Here is a 19,664-nt window from a genome sequence, read left to right as displayed (position 1 = left end):
CCAAAGTTACAATGGCATTGAAAAAAGTGACTGATGACCATTTTTCACACTTAGCAACCATTTTCACACTTAGCGACCGTTGCAGCATCCTCATGGTCACGCGATCAAAATTTTGATGTCTGGCAACAGATTCGTATTTATGATGGTTTCAGTGTCCTGGGGTCATTTTAATTGCCTTTTGACAAAGGCAATTTGGGAAACCAGATTCACTTATGTTACTAACTTGTCAGCTGCAGTTATTCATTTAAGAACTGTGCCAAGAAAGGTGGTATAGTGACCAAAGTTACAATGGCATTGAAAAAAGTGACTGATGACCATTTTTCACACTTAGCAACCATTTTCACACTTAGCGACCATTGCAGCATCCTCATGGTCACATGATCAAAATGCTGATGTTTGGCAAGAGTTACAATTTATATTTGTAAATTGTAGTTATGTTGAAATAAAAAAAATTACAATACTATTTTTGCGTTATATGAAAAGTTTTGTTGCTCCGTATAAAATTTTTAATCAAGCCCCCTCCCGCCCCGGTCAAAGGTGTCCCTCTTTACCAATCTGAAAATCTGGTCACCATATCCATAGGGCCATTTTTGGGTCTGGAGGTCGAAAATCAGCTCTATGTACAAACCGGAAGTCATCATTCCCGAACTTCCGGATTCCCTGTAGGTCCATTTTTTTGCCCTCCAGAGGCTTCAAGGAAGCTCCGGAGGCCTCCAGAGGGCATCTGGGGGAGCGGGGGGGGCTGTTTTCACCCTCCCAAGGCTCCTAGAAAACCTCTGCAGCCTGGTGAAGGCGAAAAAACTGTGGCAAAAGTGGATGTGGCGCACCCGCACACAACCCCCCTATGCTGCCTCCGCTTTTGGCACGGCAGCCAAAAAAGGTTTGCCATCACTGCTCTAGGCACTGATAAAGTACTATAAAATATGGATTAAAAATATAAAAACGGAGACATGGCAGAAGGAACAGTCAGAAGCTTGCTTAAAAGGATAGGGAAATGTCATCAGCCTTCAACCACAAAATGTTCCAGCAAATGTCCCTATGTCAAAAGTCCAAAACCACAAGGTTGAATTAAAGTTCGCATAAAGACACGTAGTCCGTACCTGTGTCCCAAGACAAAAGGAGAAGTAAGACCCCATCTCCTTATAAGGTTTTTTCCTCAAGGTAACCAATAAGAAATGAGTTAAATGTTTCTGTGTTACGCTGCCTTTGAGAATGTATAAGAAATGCGTGCTTCGATAATGAAGGTTGTTCAGAACATGCAATGCTAGCTATGGGCTAGCTTTCTGAACCTGGCTGCCAAATAAACTCCTCCTGTATCCTGAGAAGTCTAAGCCTGTCATTTTCTGCAACACTAAAGTTATACCTATAATAGACTCTAGCTTTTCCCCATGTCAGAGATGAAAAAATGTTCATAATACTACAAAATGTAAAGCTTATCTAAGATATGCATGTTGAAATGAATATATGAATGAACATTGAAACTGAATGAAGGTGGGAGTTATGAGCTTGCTGATGCAGAAATAAACTGCACCAAACTCAGCTGTGAAACTGCAGGAAAGGGAAACTATAGTAAAGACATGGTATCAGCTCTAGGAACTGCACAATTGATTGCCTTAAAAGCAATCTATGCTTGAAGCCAGGTGAATTTGTAATTTGTGGTAGACTTTAAAATACATCTCAGCTTCTGAACTATCTGATTGAGAAGATGAACAAAATCAATATCACATAGGGAGCCATTGAAATGACCTTGTAGAAAATATTCAGAAAACCATTACAAAAACAAAATGTATCTAAGCATGACTTGAGCTCAGTGGGAAGGGAAAGTATTATGACTGTTCCTCTCTGGCTCCTTGTGATATAAGAAGAAGAGAAGAAAAGAGTAATAACCTATCCATCATACAATATTCATAGTATAGTGACCAGATTATTTGAGTAAAATGTATTTCTAGTCTTGTTGGGGGTTGAAAAGCTGAAAAGTGGGCAGGGAAACTATTGAATATTCAGAATGCTAGTATTTCATTGGAAAATAAATACCATTTGGTTAAAAAGAAAATGCAAATTTAATTAAGAAATGTTTTGAGTAATTACGATGCTTTGCTGCTGTAAATATTACCGATCTCTTGGATACTGTTTTCTACAGAAAAAAAATGATCTAAAGCAAAAAAATATGAATGTAGCCAAATATATGAACAAAGATTGAATTATACAGTTTACAAGCATGTGTAAAGAAACAAGAGAACAAATCCACCAGCTTGACTTACAAATAAACAATCTGATGCAGGGGTATACAACTTTGACAACTTTAAGATTGGCTGGGGAATTGTGGGAGCTGAAGTCCACAAATCTTAAAGTTGCCAAGGCTGGACATCCCTGATATAATTCAAGTCCAAGTTAGTACCATATATATATATACCCTTGTCTAGAAAATAGCATTTTTAAAGCAAAGATTTTCTCCTTCCTTTTACTATTTGCATTATGTTTAGCATTGCAGAGATTCATATTCTAGCCAGTAGGGCTCTCCCATTATAATTTAAGAAAACAACTATCTATGTTTCAGATAAAATACATAATGAGAACAGTTCTGGTTTAAGAATGTATTCAGTTATATTTATTAATCTGGGCAAAAAATTATTTCTAATAGTAGAAAAATAATCCAGTTCCTGAAATTTCTCCAACAGCATCCCACCCTTTCAATAAATTTCCCAAGTGAAATGATTATGTGTTTGAATTTTCCAATGTTTTCTTTAGCATTTCCACTAATCCTTTTCAAAGACTCATAACTTCTGCAAAACAACCTTGCCTGACGCTTCCATTTCTAGTTCTAAACTAATTACCCTGAAAATTCCATATTTTTCTTTAAACATGTATACAAGTGCAGTTCTGTGAAAGTTTGGCTATTCATGACAGTTTTAGCCAGATGATTTTTTTTTTACTGCATCCCAAGATATTTGAAGCATTTCATCCCCAGACTGTTAAAGATTTTCTTTTAAGTTCCCCCCACCCTTCCTTTCTTCCATGTCATCTTCCACATTATTTCCCATCAAATGTAACCAAAATGAGGCGCTGTCTAACAACACCGACTGCGACGCTCTGTCTTAGTTTTTAAACAGTACTCTATCACCTTTTGCTAGCGTCGTCGCGGTATAATGACACAGCGCAAAAAAAAAAAGCGCCGGAAGTTGAAACGAGCGACTAAGCAGGCTGTCACTACCGGTCGAGCCTTTTTCGCTTCCAGCTGCTGGGCTGAATCCGGCGCCATCTGGGCCCATTTGGGTCGTACAGGTGAGAGGCGAATCCTGGAGCTGAGGCCACGACCCTTCGCGCTGCGGAACGCCGGCGTCTTTTTTCCCCGGCAGGTTTAACTAGGATGCAGGGTGTGGTTAAGGACCCCTCCTGCCTTTCCTGTGGTGAGGCCCCATGAACCTTCAGAATAGGCCCCATTCAGGCCTTTCTAGATCTTTAGATATTCACGCATTCCCCTGCCCCGTTAATAGGCCTCCATAGTAAAAGTTGGTGCCTCGTTTCCTGTTCCCCGTTTTTGCCAACGTCATGATGAAGACCCATCCATGATGAAGACCCATACTGCTCCAAAGCAGTAACTCAACTCAGGATATAACTACTGATGATAATACTGAGAAAGACCCTAATGTGACATTTACCTCTTTGTTTCCCCACGTCGGTTAAGAACAGCAACCTGGTCTGGTCGTATTTGCTGAGACGTCTAGATTATGACGATCTCTTCCATGTTCATTTGAGTTCATACTCTGAATGGAAAGCGGATCTTTAGAAATTGTCAGTACTTGCAAACAGCTGCTAGACTGAAGTTGTCTAAACTCTTTAATTTCAAGACTATTTTTTCTTTAAATTTGTCATTCAATTTATAGAGAGACAATGCAGCGTGTAGATATGTATGTTACTTTTTAAAGACCTAGCGTAGTTGACATTAGTAGCATAATTTACTCCCATGTTGGGGCAAAAAATAATGTAAACCCCCTAAAAATATATAAAACACTAAACTTGCCATTGGTTCCTCTCAGAGAAAAGAGGAAAAGTTTGACACCAATAATTTTCCTCTCATACAGTAGTATCCCTTATTCCCTCTCAACTGCCTCTATGTTACTTTACAACTCCAAAAAATCTGAACAGTTGCTGCCATATATTTCAATAATGTGTTTATTATCAGCTGCTGCAGTGACTTTTGTTAAATTTTGGGAATCATAAGATAGTATTTCAGTAGAAATTTATCAAAATGAGGTGTGAGAAACTGCTGTATTAAGAAAAAAATGACCTGGAAATTACATTGTCACTTAAAAAAGGAGATATCAAATCAGTTTATGTGAAGATAGGGTGTTTTATATAAACTGCATAACAACATAACAAATTAAAAATACTGGAAATAGGTTTAAGAGTCCAGAGAATACAATCTGATCCCAGATTCTGTAAAATATATTAACAGATCTAGATTGATGAATACATCTTGATTTGGGTATGCACTATGCCTTTTGTTACATGATGATACTACATTGTGTTTTATATGTTGCAGTGGTTTACTAGGAGTAGGAGCAGTAGTGAAATCATTTTTTTTACTACCGGTTCTGTGGGCGTGGCTTCATGGGAGTATCAGGGGAAGGATACTGCAAAATCTCTATTCCCACCCCACCCTGGGGCTAGACGGAGGTGGTATTTGCCGGTTCTCTGAACTACTCAAAATTTCCACTACCGCTTCTCTAGAACCTGTCAGAACCTGCTGAATTTCACCCCTGAGTAGGAGGCATAGCATATCATTTTCAAAGGTTGAACATGAAGTTAAAATATCTTGCCTTATGGATTTTAATATATATCAGAATAAAAAAAATTCCAAATTATTTCATCATAATGATGGACATGTTTTCCATTTGGATTTTGAATAAATTTTATCTTCTGCTGGGATTTAGCAGCTTTTGTATATTCATTTTGAGTCTCATTATATTAAACCATCAACTGATTATTGCTCTATACCAGGGCAATAACTGGTGGCCCACTGATCAGATGTGTCAGTGCAGGCCACGCCCACCGCTGCTCTTCAAAGGCAAAAAATGTCACGATGCATCACAAGGCGCATGCTCTATACGGTCTATTGTTGTATTTTAACTCCTATCATCTTTCTTGATAGTTATAGAAGATGGCAAAATTCGTTACACCTGTTGTCCAGGACAACCCATCTGGTTGGGGTCCATGTGCTGTACCAGAGCAATTCAAAGATATGCCTTATCAGCCCTTCAGCAAAGGAGATCGGCTTGGAAAGGTACTTTTATCTGAATCTTTGCACAGAAGTTCTTAAGTGATTTTAACTCATTGTCAGTTTGAGACCCTCTGTTAGTGGTTTTTTCTTTAAATACAAATGCTGCTTTGGGCAGTTTGTTTATTATTTAGGAATCTGTATCTTAATTCCTATTAATTCCCTTAATTCCCAGAACAACATCTGAATTGGAATCAAGCTACATAGGAAATAAATTGCAAAATATTACATTTTTTAAAAAGTTAGCTTTTCTTTCACTCTGGTTTTTCAGTATAGCTCAACCTTACAACCTTAAGGTTGCATCCCGTTACGGGGAATCTCAATGATAGACCTTCTCCTAATATTGTTAATATCACCAAAGGTGAAATATACTTGGACATACAGTCCAGTAACATTATGAAAAATACAGAATCCTCATCTGTATACAAGATGATAGAATCTAGGTAAAACTTGGCTTAAAACATTTGCTTCTTAATTATTTAGGGAACTTTGGCAATGTCATTGGTGGCGCATATGTTGCTTAAAAGGGAAATACGTTGGAGGGTATTGATTCATTGATAACCTGTTACAGCACCAATTCCTAGTATGTTGAAACAAAGCATGGGTTAGTTTAAGTGCAAGGTGATGAATCACAATAAGCGCTTTTGTTGCAATAAACTAAATAAAGGAATAAGCTCTTTTGTTTAGTATACTTATATTACAACAATTAAAGGTGAAAAAATGAAAGTATACTGACAAAGGATGCAGCCATAATAATATGGGAATACTATTTTTGGCTGCATTCCCCTAGTACATATATTAGTCTTTGTGGTGTCTCTAGAGAAAGCGATCTAGAACTCAGAAATTCAACTGCATTGGGGGATAATTTCAGAGAATGTTGATTTTTTTTTCAATGATTGTTTCATATAAAGATACTTATTTTTATTTTGCCTAGGTTGCAGACTGGACTGGAGCTACTTATCAAGATAAGCGATACACAAGTGAGTGAGATAGCACACTTGTCTAAGATTTAAAAAAACATTGTTTTAGGGTATCTGTAAATAAAACTATACATGGGAAGAGAAATACCAAATGAATAGGCAAGTTTTCAGAAAGAACAAAAGGATTGATGAAAAAATAATTAATTTAAGAAGGATAATGGATATCCCATTGACCAAAAAGGTCATTATGTAGAACATAAAAGGGCTATTGGGAGGGCCAGAACACATAATTTCTCTTCTGAGAAATGTTCATAATATATTACAGTTCAGAATTTGAAGAAATGACAGGTAGAGTCAACAGTTTGAAGTCAAATATTAATTAGTGAGTGCTATAGGCCGATGATTTCACTTCATTTACCTAAAGTAAAACATAGCCTAACTGGAAAAATAAAATAAGAAAGTGACATACCCAGACTAATATCAAATATTTAAAAATTGCAGGCTGTATGCTTACTAACAGTTGAGAATAAGATGAGAAGGTAGTAGATTTTTTTTTTCTTGGTTCAAGAGTCAACTAAGCTGGGCATTGTTCTAGAAAAATAAACGAGATAAATGCTAGGAAGGAAGACAATGAGCAACATAGGATCATGCAGAACAAGTATTCCTATGATAATAATTAAAGCAGTGGAATTAAGAAATAATGCACACATATAAAAGACATTGAAAAAAGGTGAGAGAAAGGATAAAAATCTTCAAATTAAGGATTTTTAATAAATTACTAAGAATGAGTTTTAGGAAGAGCCAATCAATCTGTCCTGAGTCTGTAATCAAAAAGCAAGAACCCACATTTGGGGGTTGAATGTCATATGGGTGGATATCATAGGAAGAAAAAAAAACTATGCTTGGCAAGGTTGAGCGGGAAAAGATATACAGGATAGTAAATGTTTGTCCCCAAGAATCAAACCCAGTCTGGTGCTAATTAAGTAATATAGAGTTGGTGTTGAGCTTATATTTGCTAAAAGACCTTGATTTAGAGCAGCATTATCTTTTTAAGTATTACTTTTCTTCTACTAAGGCTTCTAGGACATGGACATCATTGTTCTATCATTCCAGAACAGCTAAGCATTTCTGCAAGCCTACATTTCTCCTCAAATGTGTATGACACTAGTACCTCATCTAATGAATAGATTTCTACTGAATCATGGCATTGGGTTATACAAAACACCGATAGAAGCTATTATTGTATGGTATCTCTGTATTAATCACAATAAAAATATAATTTGTTTTGTACTTGTAGGCTTTAAAACAGACCAGCTTCAATTCATAATCAGCCAATAAATTTCTTCCACTTGTGTATTTGTTCTTAGTATAGTTTCCCTTATGATTTTTCTCACATGGTTCTTATTCCTAGGATAATTCCAATCCTAGGTATTCCAAACAATCCAAAATCTAAGCATAAAGCTGATAGTGGTAATTATAAAAAAGTAAAGATTTCCCTTGCACATATGTGCTAGTCGTTCCCAACTCTAGAAGGCAGTGCTCCGTTTCAAAGCCGAAGAGCCAGCGCTGTCCGAAGACATCTCTGTGGTCATATGGCCGGCATGATCAAATGCCAAAGGCGCACAGAACAGTTACCTTCCCACCAAAGTGGTCCCTATGTTTCAAGTGGTCCCTATGTTTCGACTTGCATTTTAACGTGCCTTCAAACTGCTAGGTTGGCAGAAACTGGGACAAGTAATGGGAGCTCACTCAATTACGCAGCACCCCCAAACTGCCAGTCTTTCTGATCGACATGCTCACCATCCTAGCCACTGAGCCACCACATCCCTTTGTATTTCTATTGTTAATTATATATATTATATTATATATTAATTATATTAAGTATAATTATATTTCTAGATAAATATTCATCCCAGTTTGGAGGAGGAAGTCAATATGCTTACTTCCATGAGGAAGATGAAGCCAGTTTCCAGTTGGTTGACACAACACGAACCCAGAAAACTGCATACCAGAGGAATCGTATGAGATTTGCACAGGTATGATATTCTCATTAAAGGTTTTACACTTGAATGACTGCTTAGTGGTTTTTTTCCCTCCCTCTTCTCCCCCTCCCCCCTCACACACACATTTTTCAAGATATATGCAGAAAATGTTATCTCTGTCTTCCAGCCTACTAAATAATTTCTTGCTGCAACTTTTGGGAAATGTTTCCTTTTCTCTAACATAGAATTATCTTTTGAAACAAGTTTGAAACTCCCTAAGCGAGGAATGGGCAGCCTGCAGTCTCTAATGTTTAAAATACACATCCATTATACCTCCTAAAGCTCAGTGACATTTCTGACTATATCTAACACAGTGCAGATATCATGCAAGTTTGTTGTCCTTTCCCCTGGTTTCCAAGATACTCTAAAATGAATTGCTTGTTTTTCCTATTGACACAAATATCTCCTTTCAGAGAAACCTTCGAAGAGACAAGGACCGACGAAACGTACTTCAATTCAACCTACAGACTTTGCCTAAAAGTGCCAAGCAGAAAGAGAGGTAATCTTCCTTTGTGGCAGAACAGTTTTGTTTCTGTTTGTAACAGTAACAAGTCAGTTTTTCTGTGAAGCAAATAATTCAGTAAATGAGTTGCTGGGTTCCGTAATGCTGAATTCTGAATTCATCCAGTTGCTGAATTGTTTTTGTATTTGACTATGAATCAAAAATACCATTTGCTTTGTTGTGTTTCTTAAACTTGCATTTATACTTTCTCATATCCACCCTTGACCAATGTACTTTTCAAGTAATTATATTAATGTTTGCAATCATGGAGTGAAATACCTGTTTTTCACCAACTATATCTGGGATCAACCATACTCTTTAATTTAGCAGCCTAACTTTTTTATTGTGAATGAAGGATTTGGAATAAGCAACCCCTTTGTCAAAGTCTTCTTATTTAACAAAAATATTATTGGTTTTCTGTTACTTCAGAGATAGACTGCGTCTGCAAAAGAAATTTCAGAAGCAGTTTGGAGTGAGACAGAAATGGGACCAAAAATCTCAGGTATGATATTCTCTTTCATAATGAATTGGGATTTTTGGGGAGGTTGCATTAAACACTGATCAGTTTTCTCTTTCCTATGTTTAATCTGCAGAAACCACGTGATTCCTCAGTGGAGGTTCGCAGTGACTGGGAAGTGAAGGAGGAGATGGATTTCCCTAGATTAATGAAAATGAGATATTTGGAGGTGTCAGAGCCTCAGGACATGTAAGACTTGGAATTAGCAACACCAACTGAGCTGATCATATTTCCCAGACTATAATTTCTCAATTCTTAAGAGTTAAGAAACCAGACACTTAAAGTACATTTTGTTAGGAAAGGGTGACATATTCTCATATTCTCTCTCTCTCTCTCTCTCCCTCCCTCCCTCCCTCTCCCTCCCTCCCTCTCCCTCTCCCTCCCTCCCTCTTTCTTCCTTCCTCCCCCCCTTCTCTCACTTGCTCCTCTGTATTGCTGTCCTCTTTGCTAATGTACTTGGTTCCTGAATAAGCAACAAATCAAGATTTAATGCATACCATTAATCAAAACCAACACCAACAAAACAGAATATTATCCAAGGTATAAAATTATCCGAGGACAACACTAGTTATTTAGACTGGCCCAAAGGCCCAATTCCATTATAAGAATTCCTATCATCTTCACATCTCTAAAATGGGGTTTTGCTGTATGAAGATTGAAACTAAACTGATTTGGCAAAGATGGTGCCAGAGGCTAATTCTTTCCAGATTTGTTGGCCACAGTTCCCATGATCATGTTGGAAGTGAGAATTATGTTCTGTAACACTATGGGTTAGAGAAGGTTATTATAGAAGTGGGATGATAATTTGTGTTTATTCCTTGGATTGGTTGCACTACAGTTATACAGTACTTACTATTCTGTGATATTTTGGAGAGACTTTCATTTTTTTTAATTTGCAGAGAATGCTGTGGGGGTTTAGAACATTATGACAAAGGTTTTGACCGCATCACCACAAGAAATGAAAGAAATCTTCGTAGCATTAAGCGCATCTTCCATACTGTGACTACCACTGATGATCCAGTCATACGCAAGGTATAGTATCTATTTGTTTAGTTTATATTATTGAATAGAAGACCTTTTAATGGTGCTTTGTTTGGAAAGAAAAATAGAATTTTTTTACCTTTGATAAGACAAGAAACTTACGTTATGCTGGGCAAGGCTAAATAAAATATAGAGAAGATATCATGTTTTTAGGCAAAAGGCATAGAGTAATTATGTATCTGAATATAGTATAATCCCCTGTTAGAAATTCCATAAAGCCCATTTTCAAAAACTGGTAAAATATTTACAGTATTTGACCTAATTATTAGTGTTGCAGATTTTTTTTATCTTTACTGGATTTGGGGATAATTACTTGTAGTCATTATACTGATAATAGATGGAAGAATGTATAATTTCTGTGAATGTCAAAGATAGTGGGATAAATAACAAACTAAAAAGCTGATTTGGCAGATGACTAGTTTACTTTCTCATTTCTGTCCTTTCTGGCCAAAATTCTTAAATGTGAAGGTTATAAATATTAGAATAATATTGAATGTCATATGGGTGAATTGAAGGAAATCAAATGGCACAGTTTTTTTTCTTTTATTTTAGAAAAAAAATATTCTAAAACCTGTTTTTTTTTTTTTAATTCCCTAAATTTGAATTTCTGGAAATGGAGGTGTAGACCATTAGAAGTAGATGGGATTTCAGATCATTTTCTTAATCTGGGTACTCTTGCCCATTGTGTCTTTTCTCTGCATATAGCTGGCCAAAACTCAAGGGAATGTATTTGCTACAGATGCTATCTTAGCTACCCTCATGTCTTGCACTCGTTCAGTATATTCCTGGGATATCATAGTCCAAAGAGTTGGATCCAAGCTGTTCTTTGACAAAAGGGACAACTCTGATTTTGGTGAGTCTTTTCGTGTATGTTTTGCAGAAAAACAAGATAATAGTGATGGCCCTGTAATCTACATATGTAAAATGTACCACTCACTCATCATGAAATCTCCAGAACTGTAAAGCCTACAAACTTGAAATTTGGCACGTATGTTCCTCTTGGTTTCTAGGTGCTCTCTAAGAAATGACCATCAGATCATTAGTATTACTTATACAGTAATTAACACGCTCCGATGCTAAGGAGTTCTACTCCCCCTCCCCACCTGAAAAGAACTCTGTTCTATCTATCAATTGCTTCATATTCCGTCACCGTAATTCAAATTGGCAGACATTCCACTCCTTCACTCAGGAGTGCCTGGGGTTCTTTACAGTACTAAATTGTCGGTACCTCACCAAAATGTCTATACTTCCACCTATGGAACTGCTTCTAGACTCAAGACGGTGGGAATAATATTCCCTTATGTGTTTCAATCACCAACCACCACTGAGCCAACCAATTATGAACCAAGTTTCTCCTGCATAGCCCGATCACATAGTTTCATCGCAAAGCATGGGTATCCAGCTAGTTCTTTTATATCAAAGGGGTAAACACTGTTGCAGGGGTGGGGGAATCAAGATTTTCTAGTTTTTATGACTTGCTATCTTAGTGTGGAATAATTTTGTTGTTTAGGATTGAGATATTAAACTTTCTGATGATAGTTGTGTTTGTCTGTATTCTCAGATCTTCTTACAGTGAGTGAAACTGCTAATGAGCCACCACAAGATGAAGGCAATTCTTTCAATTCACCTCGCAACCTTGCTATGGAAGCCACCTACATCAACCATAACTTCTCTCAGCAATGCTTAAGAATGGTAAGAATAGAATATTTAATTTGCCATAGATTTTTTTAAATTTTAATTAGATGTCACTGGATTCAGTTTGAATCCCAATGACTTAGTGAACAAATACCCACCATTCTGACATTCCTTGGACTTATAACTCTTAAGGACATTGTAATAATTTCATTGATCTTGTACATCCACCAAATCTATTGTCTTCCTATTCTTCAATTTCCTTCAAACTTAGTATAATTGGGTTGGGGTTTGATCCATGATCTGCTTGCATCACAAGTGTAAAATACAGCAGAATTTCTGCTTGCTGATCATAATCACAAAAGGACAGCAAATCCTTTTAAGGCAACATAAAGAACTAGTTCTTCTAATCCATAGTACGCTGTTAGTTTTCCTGAGCCATAATTTGAAGATAATTTATCTCTCACACTTTTTGAGTATCTAGTTTTCATAGGTATGCATTATGCCTGGATACACCATTGCTTTAACTATTCTGACTAGTGTCCTAGAAATATAGTTGCATTTATAGATTCCATGATCTCATCAAAGGTCTTTATTACTTTCCTGCCTAAAATAAATATTCCTTTGTCTTATTAATATTTAGCATTAACCTGGAACTTTCACCATCCATTTTCCTAACAAGCTGTTCAATGTCTACTTTATCTAATAAATTAGTATTGTCTGGGTATCTCATTGTGTTTGTCTTTCAGTCTTATCTTTTAATTCCAGATACATTTTTTGCAGTCTTGCAACGTTTGTAGTATATCTGCTGAATATGTTAAATGCAGGGATAATATGCACCCTTATTTACTTTCTTCTCTATTCTGTTTCTCAAAATACCATTTTTCTGTTAACTCCTATTTATTATAATTGTTTCTGAGAAAAATAATTGTGTGTTTTGTAACCTTAATATGTTCTGCTGTATGGTATGAACTACGCTGTCCAATATGTTGCTGTAATCAAATATATAAATATTTTTTTATTTGACATCTCATCAGAGATACTCAGATTAATCTAAATGTTCCAGCAGTGTCCATAACAGTTTTCCTGATAATAATGCAAAAATGATTTCTTCTTCTGGATTTTATTTTGGAACTTGCTCTAATTGGATTGATTTTCTTGATGCATGTGGAATCATCTCACCTTTGTAATTCCCACTTTCCTTTCAACCTTATTGGCAGCAATGATCCTACCAGCACCTCCAGTTCCCAGCTTATTGCTCTAAAGCAATGTTTCTCAACCTTGGCAACTTGAAGATGTCCGGACTTCAAACTCCCAGAATTCCCCAGCCAGGGAATTCTGGGAGTTGAAGTCCAGACATCTTCAAGTTGCCACGGTTGAGAAACACTGCTCTAAAAGATATTGGCTATAATGACTATTCAGGTAGCCTTTAACGTAGGACCACAATTGAGCCCAAAATTCATGTTGCTAAGAGAGAAATTTATTAAGTGAATTTTGCCTCATTTTACAACTTTTCTTGCCTCATTTGTTAAGTGAATCGCTGCAGTTGTTACATTAGTAATGTAGTTATTAAGTGAATCTGGTTTCCCCATTGATTTTGCTTGTCAGGTCGCAAAAAGTGATCACATGACCCCAGGAGATGGCAACCATCATAAATATGAGTCAGTTATCAAGCATCTGAATTTTGATCATGTGACCATGGGGATGTTGCAATGGTCATAAGTGTGAAAAATTGTCATAAGTCACATTTTTCAGCTGTTGTTACTTCAAACAATCACTAAACGAACTGTTGTAAGTCAAAGACTACCTATATTTCAAACTTAACCAGGTGAAGGTTTTGCTATGCTTACCAAAAAAACGCTGCTTATCCAGTAGCACTCCAATAAAACATGCAAAAAATAGATTAAGAAGTATTATTTCTGCTTTTATAAGCTCTTCTAATTTTTTTCTTAGAGCTATTAATATTTACTGAGCAAGACCAGAGAAATAGTAGTCCTTCATTTATTACCACAATTAGGGCTGGAACTTAACATTGTTAAATAATGTTGTCATTAAGTGAGTTATGCCCAATTTTACAATCTTTTTGCCATAGTTAAGTGAGTCTCCATGGTCGTTAAGTGAATTATATAATCGTTAAGCAAATCTGGTTTCATTAACTGCTTTTCGGAAGCCCCCTGGAGATCATGTGATGCCAGGATGCTGCGATTGTTCTAAATACAACCTGGTTGGCAAGTGACCAGATTTTGATCACGTGGCTTTAGAGATGCTGTGATGGACACAAGTGTGAGCATCAATCATCACTTTTTTTTTCTTTTTCTTTTTTTTAAATAGTTTTTATTAAACATTTTTACCTTTAAAAACAAAAAAAGATGCAACCAAGAAGAAAAAGAAAAAACAAGACAAACATAACCGTATAAAATAGTTATAGTCTTCTGTATCGACATTCATATTTAGCCTTTGTAGTTCCCCATTCTACATTGCCTTCCTATCAGTTTTAACTTCTATAATCATGTAATAATAGTTGTACTAACACTTGTTCATATTAATTAAACACTTGTTCACTATTAATAGTTCATATCGCCATTACATTTACATTGTGGTCAGTACTTTTTGATAGTAATTAGTAACTTTAGTTAATTTCTATTCAATACTAGTTTGGCGGGGAAACCACAAATGAAGACTTCTATTTCCTATTTTGATTTCTGTTTTCTAGCCACTTATAAATTCTATTCTATATTTTATAGAATCATCACTTTTTTCATGCTGTTGTAATTTCAAATAGTCATTAAACAAATGGTTGTAAATCAGGGACTATCTGCCTTCTGGTGTGGATTTCAACATGTAATGAAATCCACAATGACACCCTAAAGCTATTATGCTATTTGTGGAAAGATTGATAAAGAAGCAGTAACTAAAATTTTGTGATTCCAAAATGGAATTCCATATGAAGCAACCATGACTATCTTGATCGTATACTTATTGCTGTTGATCACATTTCTGCATGTCATTTTTTAATAGGGGAAAGAAAAATACATGTTTCCCAATCCAAACCCATTTGTGGAAGATGACATGGATAAGAATGAGGTTGCTTCTGTTGCATATCGGTACGTGCTTCTAGCTCATTGATGGGATTTTATTTTTTTAATTCTATACATATTACAGTTTTCATTGAAACTTGTCATTTGAATAAATAGCTGTTATGCCATTGAAATAGCAAAACTTTTTGATTGTAGGTATCGAAGATGGAAGCTGGGAGATGACATTGATCTGATAGTACGTTGTGAGCACGATGGAGTGATGATTGGAGCCAATGGAGAAGTATCATTCATCAACATTAAAACACTGAATGAATGGGATTCAAGGGTAAGAAAAAATAAAAGTGGCTCAGCATGTTGGCTTGAGGTAATGATCAAAATAAAAAGAGATTCATGTATATACTCTGATTATATGATTATACTGATTATATGAGAAGAGTATTACATAGTTATTTTGTAGAGACAGTATTTGTGCTGGTTAATCTTTTCATTATGATTACTTGCGAATGTGAACGTTCTCCATTTCCTTTTTATCTTCACCTTGATTATCTAACCACCACTGGTTGGCTTACCATACTATTGCCTTTCTCTTGTCATGCCAACTAGGTTCATTAAGCATTGTTTATTGAGGATTAAATATTGAATCCACTAATTTGTATATTCACATTTTATGCAAAGCATAGGTTGAGTGCTAAATGAAAAACAAAAGAATGATAGTTTAGAATGATGGTCCCTTCTTTCTTTGCTGCCAACCATGCCGCGATATATGGGTTTGCATTTATAATCTGCTTGTAAATTACCATAATACGGCATGGTATAATTGAAAATCCAATATGCTTGCGTATTTTTCTAGCATTGTAATGGAGTAGATTGGCGTCAGAAACTGGATTCCCAGCGAGGAGCTGTGATTGCCACTGAACTGAAAAATAATAGTTACAAACTTGCTCGTTGGACTACTTGTGCATTGCTGGCTGGATCAGAATATCTTAAATTGGGGTAAGATTAAAAATATATATTTAAAAGCGGGTGTTGTCTGGTGTACAAAGGGGAAACTAGGTCTTCAGGAAGACATTTAGAATTTCAGCAACCTCTCTTAAAGAAATAGTTTTCCAAGAAGTAGTAGTTTATAAATTCTAGGTCTTTCAGTGACTTCTGATGCTTTTGACTACAGCATCCTTTTGGACTGTGGGGGAGAATCAGGGGTTGGAAGCACAATGTTATTATGGTGATCCTGCTCTGACATGAAGCTGAACCGCCAAACATTTGGTTATGGAATCCAGGTTAAGACCTGAAACTGCTGAGAAGGATCATCTACTGGTTTGGGGTGAAGTATCATCAATATGTAGATATTCAATTATATATCTTTACCTCAGGCTCATTGAAGATGATGTGGAACTCTTGACCCAGTGTCTGGAGGCTGTTAGGGTAAAATTTGGCTTGGACACCTTGATTCAGAGACAAACTGATTCTAAGATTCTTATACTCTTCTGGAAAGAGTAGTCTCAGCCAGACTAGTGATTAAGGCACCATGCTAGAAAGCAGGAGTCTGTGAGCTTATCCTGCCTTAGCCATGAAAGCCAGCTGGATGACTTTGGCCAATCACAAACACTCAGTCCAATCCATCTCACAAGGTTGCTATTGGGGAGGAAAATAGGAAAAGAAAGATGTGTTGGATATGTTCACTGCCTTGAGTTATTTGCAAAAAATTATTAAGGTGGTACAAATAAATAATCTAGGGTCGTCCTGGCCTTATGGGTCCTTCTTAAAAAGCAGGTGGAGATCATAGTCAAGAAAGGTTTTGTACAGGTGTATCAACTGTAACCTTACTAGAAACAGAACATAGCAAAGTTGTATCTGTATTATCAATTCAGTTATTAATAATATTAGAATATGTAATGTTATATACAGAAGAAATGCTACTTATACAGTGATACTATAGTGATGAATTAAGGGCTGATTGGGTTTTAAATGCAACTAGCAGTTAATAGTCTGTTAGTAGCCATACTGAATTAGCTGAGTCAAATAATCATTAACCTTGAAATCTTCCTTTTTTCTAGTAGGTTGGACTACATCATTGCACTTTTTAACTTTTGTCTCTTCATCCTTGCTTAGATATGTCTCCCGATACCATGTGAAAGATTCTTCACGCCATGTGATTCTGGGCACACAGCAGTTCAAACCTAATGAATTTGCAAGCCAAATTAATTTAATCATGGAGAACGCCTGGGGCATTCTGCGCTGTGTCATTGACATCTGTATGAAACTAGATGAGGGCAAGTACCTTATCTTGAAGGATCCCAACAAGCAAGTTATCCGGGTTTATAGCCTGCCTGATGGCACCTTCAGCTCTGATGAAGATGAAGATGAGGAGGAGGAGGAAGAGGAAGAAGAAGGTAATTCTTTTGGAAGACTGCTAGATAAATAACTACTCTTAAACTTAGTTTAGTTTCACAACCAAAACTTAACCCATCTGACTAGAATAGATTTCAGTGATGTAGCAGTTACTACTTTCAACTGATATTTGCTACCCTCACCACCTGTCTCAACCAGAATTAAAATAGCAAAGCCAAAAGAAGCAAAATGCATCCTAATTTTGCTACAGGAAATACTAGGATACATTAAGCCATGTTATTGTATCCATATTGTAGAGCCCCAGGCCTTCTGTAGCACATTAATAGACACATCTACCCTTCAAAAATATTTGTTTAAAATAGTATTTTTACCATTTTTTAAAGGTTGGACTAGATAAATGCTTAGATAAAAAGAATTACATTTTAAAGATTAAGTGTGAAGAATGTAAAGTGAGTAGCTCATTCAAAACGGAGATTGAATCTCAGAGAAAAATAGCTTTGAAAAAAATTGGGCAGATTTGGAATAAAAACTCTTAATATATTCTGAGTAGTAGTTCTTTTGCAGAATTCTCAGTATATTGGGGTTCTTCTCCATCTTGGAATAATTCATCCACAGTTTGGAAGGGATTAAATCACTTTATTTTCCATATCTAGCTGCTGCTTTTGGATGTTTCAGAGAATAAAACTCTCAACCATTCCTTGTTGCTTAATATCTTAGGGATAGAAATTGAGTTTTCTTGGAGATTTAGCAAGCCCGCATTTTGGTACTATTAAATGCAAAAGTTTAGGTTACGTACAAAAAATAAATACTTTAAATAAAATAGTAACAGAAAATCTCTCTTAAAAAAACAAAAAAAATGCAAACTTTCATATTATCAAAGCATATTGTGTTTTCATATAATGATCTTTGGAAGCTTGCCTTGCTAGAGGTGCCTGTTTGAGATACATCCAATTAAGGCTGTAGTTTGTAAAAGTCTGATTTCAAAATAAGTTATTTGAGAGGCTAATTTCTATCATTCTACCACCAGCCTCTTTTACATGATAAAATTATTAATAGCATGCTGTATCAGTATATTGAATTATATATTTTGCAGAATTTAGTCCATTCGTTAAAAAGGGTTAAATTAAGCTATTATCCAAAATGGAACAGCATCCTATGATTTTCAAATAGTAATGGGAAATAAATAATTAAGAGAATCTAGATAGACATTCAGTATGGTATCTAGTTTCCTTAGTCAAGAATTTAAAATAATGTGTGTGGCACTGAATATTGTTGAGAAGCAGCCAGCCTGACAAGTAGGAGGGATAAGTGCAGAACTAGTCTAGAATCACTGCACAACTGTAAAAGGGCCAGAACCAGAATTGGCCCCTCCCTAAATTCCTTAGAGCCTTATCTAATTTCAGTGATCAAGTAGTTAGCTTGAACTCTGCATGTGTGGATCTGGTTCTTCATACCTGACAATATTAATCATATTTTTTTAAAAAAAACAGTTCTATCTTTTTTTCTGATTTCAGCTGTATATAAACAATTGGGGAAATTTCAGAATTTTTTGCTAAAAACTTTGCTGCCATTTGATTGTCAAATAATTGATGAGGGTTTCTACTTACAGAAAGTTATTATATTTACATACAGAAATTACTACTGTGGAATATATGCAAACTGCAAAAATTAAGGCTTTTTTGTCTGTGGCTGGGGATAGAAAGACATTTTCCATTCTGATCTGTCTTTGTGTTGCAGAAGAAGAGACCTGAACTTTACACCAGGCATTAGAGTCAACAGCATCTTGAATGTCATTCGACTTTTTATTCTTCAAGGATGGATCAGAACTGAATCTGCACCTTGTTTGGCTAGACCTTAAGAAATAAAAATAATAATCTTGATAAATGTGTCCTTTTGTCTTATTACTATATCTAAGTACCATGTTTCCTCAAAAATAAGCCCTAGCCTGATATTTAAAGCGTGCACCAATATAAGCCCTTCCAAAAAATAAGCCCTAGTAAAGATCATCAGCCCAGAGGGGTGGGTGTGGCCGCTAGCAGCCTGCACAGTGCAGGTGAATTGATTAACCAGTCCAAGCAGCAGGTGGAGGCAGGCAATCCCGATGTGCTGTGCAGGCCACAAGAAAGCCAAGAATCAGTGAGCCAGAGCAGGCGGATTTTTTTCAGTTTCACAATAAAGTCTAAGGATTCCAATCAGCAATGATGTATCTCTGATCATATTAAATATTTAGCCATCTCAGCAAGTTCCATCATTTTCACCAACTATTATTTCATTGTGAATTGTCCATCTTTGTGCATGGAATAATCTCACTATAGTAATCATGCATGAAAACATGCCTCATTTGT

At 36.1% G+C, this 19,664-nt stretch overlaps 1 protein-coding gene across 1 annotated transcript; it reads left to right on the top strand.

The window, feature by feature from the left end:
- Window positions 1–3,164: 3,164 nt before the first annotated feature.
- EIF3D (eukaryotic translation initiation factor 3 subunit D) lies at window positions 3,165–19,199 on the top strand. The gene is made up of 15 exons (XM_032221416.1): window positions 3,165–3,282; window positions 5,153–5,284; window positions 6,213–6,258; window positions 8,098–8,234; window positions 8,654–8,739; window positions 9,172–9,244; window positions 9,336–9,448; window positions 10,159–10,291; window positions 11,006–11,153; window positions 11,862–11,992; window positions 14,951–15,036; window positions 15,166–15,295; window positions 15,821–15,963; window positions 17,080–17,360; window positions 19,057–19,199. The coding sequence occupies exons 2-15, from the start codon at window positions 5,162–5,164 to the stop codon at window positions 19,068–19,070; spliced, it is 1,644 nt and encodes a 547-aa protein (XP_032077307.1). The 5' UTR covers window positions 3,165–3,282; window positions 5,153–5,161; the 3' UTR covers window positions 19,071–19,199.
- Window positions 19,200–19,664: the final 465 nt, after the last annotated feature.

Source organism: Thamnophis elegans, chromosome 7, assembly GCF_009769535.1.
Source record: "Thamnophis elegans isolate rThaEle1 chromosome 7, rThaEle1.pri, whole genome shotgun sequence".
Taxonomy (NCBI): domain Eukaryota; kingdom Metazoa; phylum Chordata; class Lepidosauria; order Squamata; family Colubridae; genus Thamnophis; species Thamnophis elegans.
This window is presented reverse-complemented; position numbering and strand designations above follow the sequence as displayed.

Bases quoted from the DNA above. Each gene is read 5' to 3' on its own strand.
- EIF3D (XM_032221416.1), top strand. From the start codon at position 5,162: ATGGCAAAATTCGTTACACCTGTTGTCCAGGACAACCCATCTGGTTGG. The intron at 8,235-8,653 runs GTATGATATTCT...ATCTCCTTTCAG, and splicing joins ATCGTATGAGATTTGCACAG to AGAAACCTTCGAAGAGACAA. The intron at 9,245-9,335 runs GTATGATATTCT...TTTAATCTGCAG, and splicing joins AATGGGACCAAAAATCTCAG to AAACCACGTGATTCCTCAGT.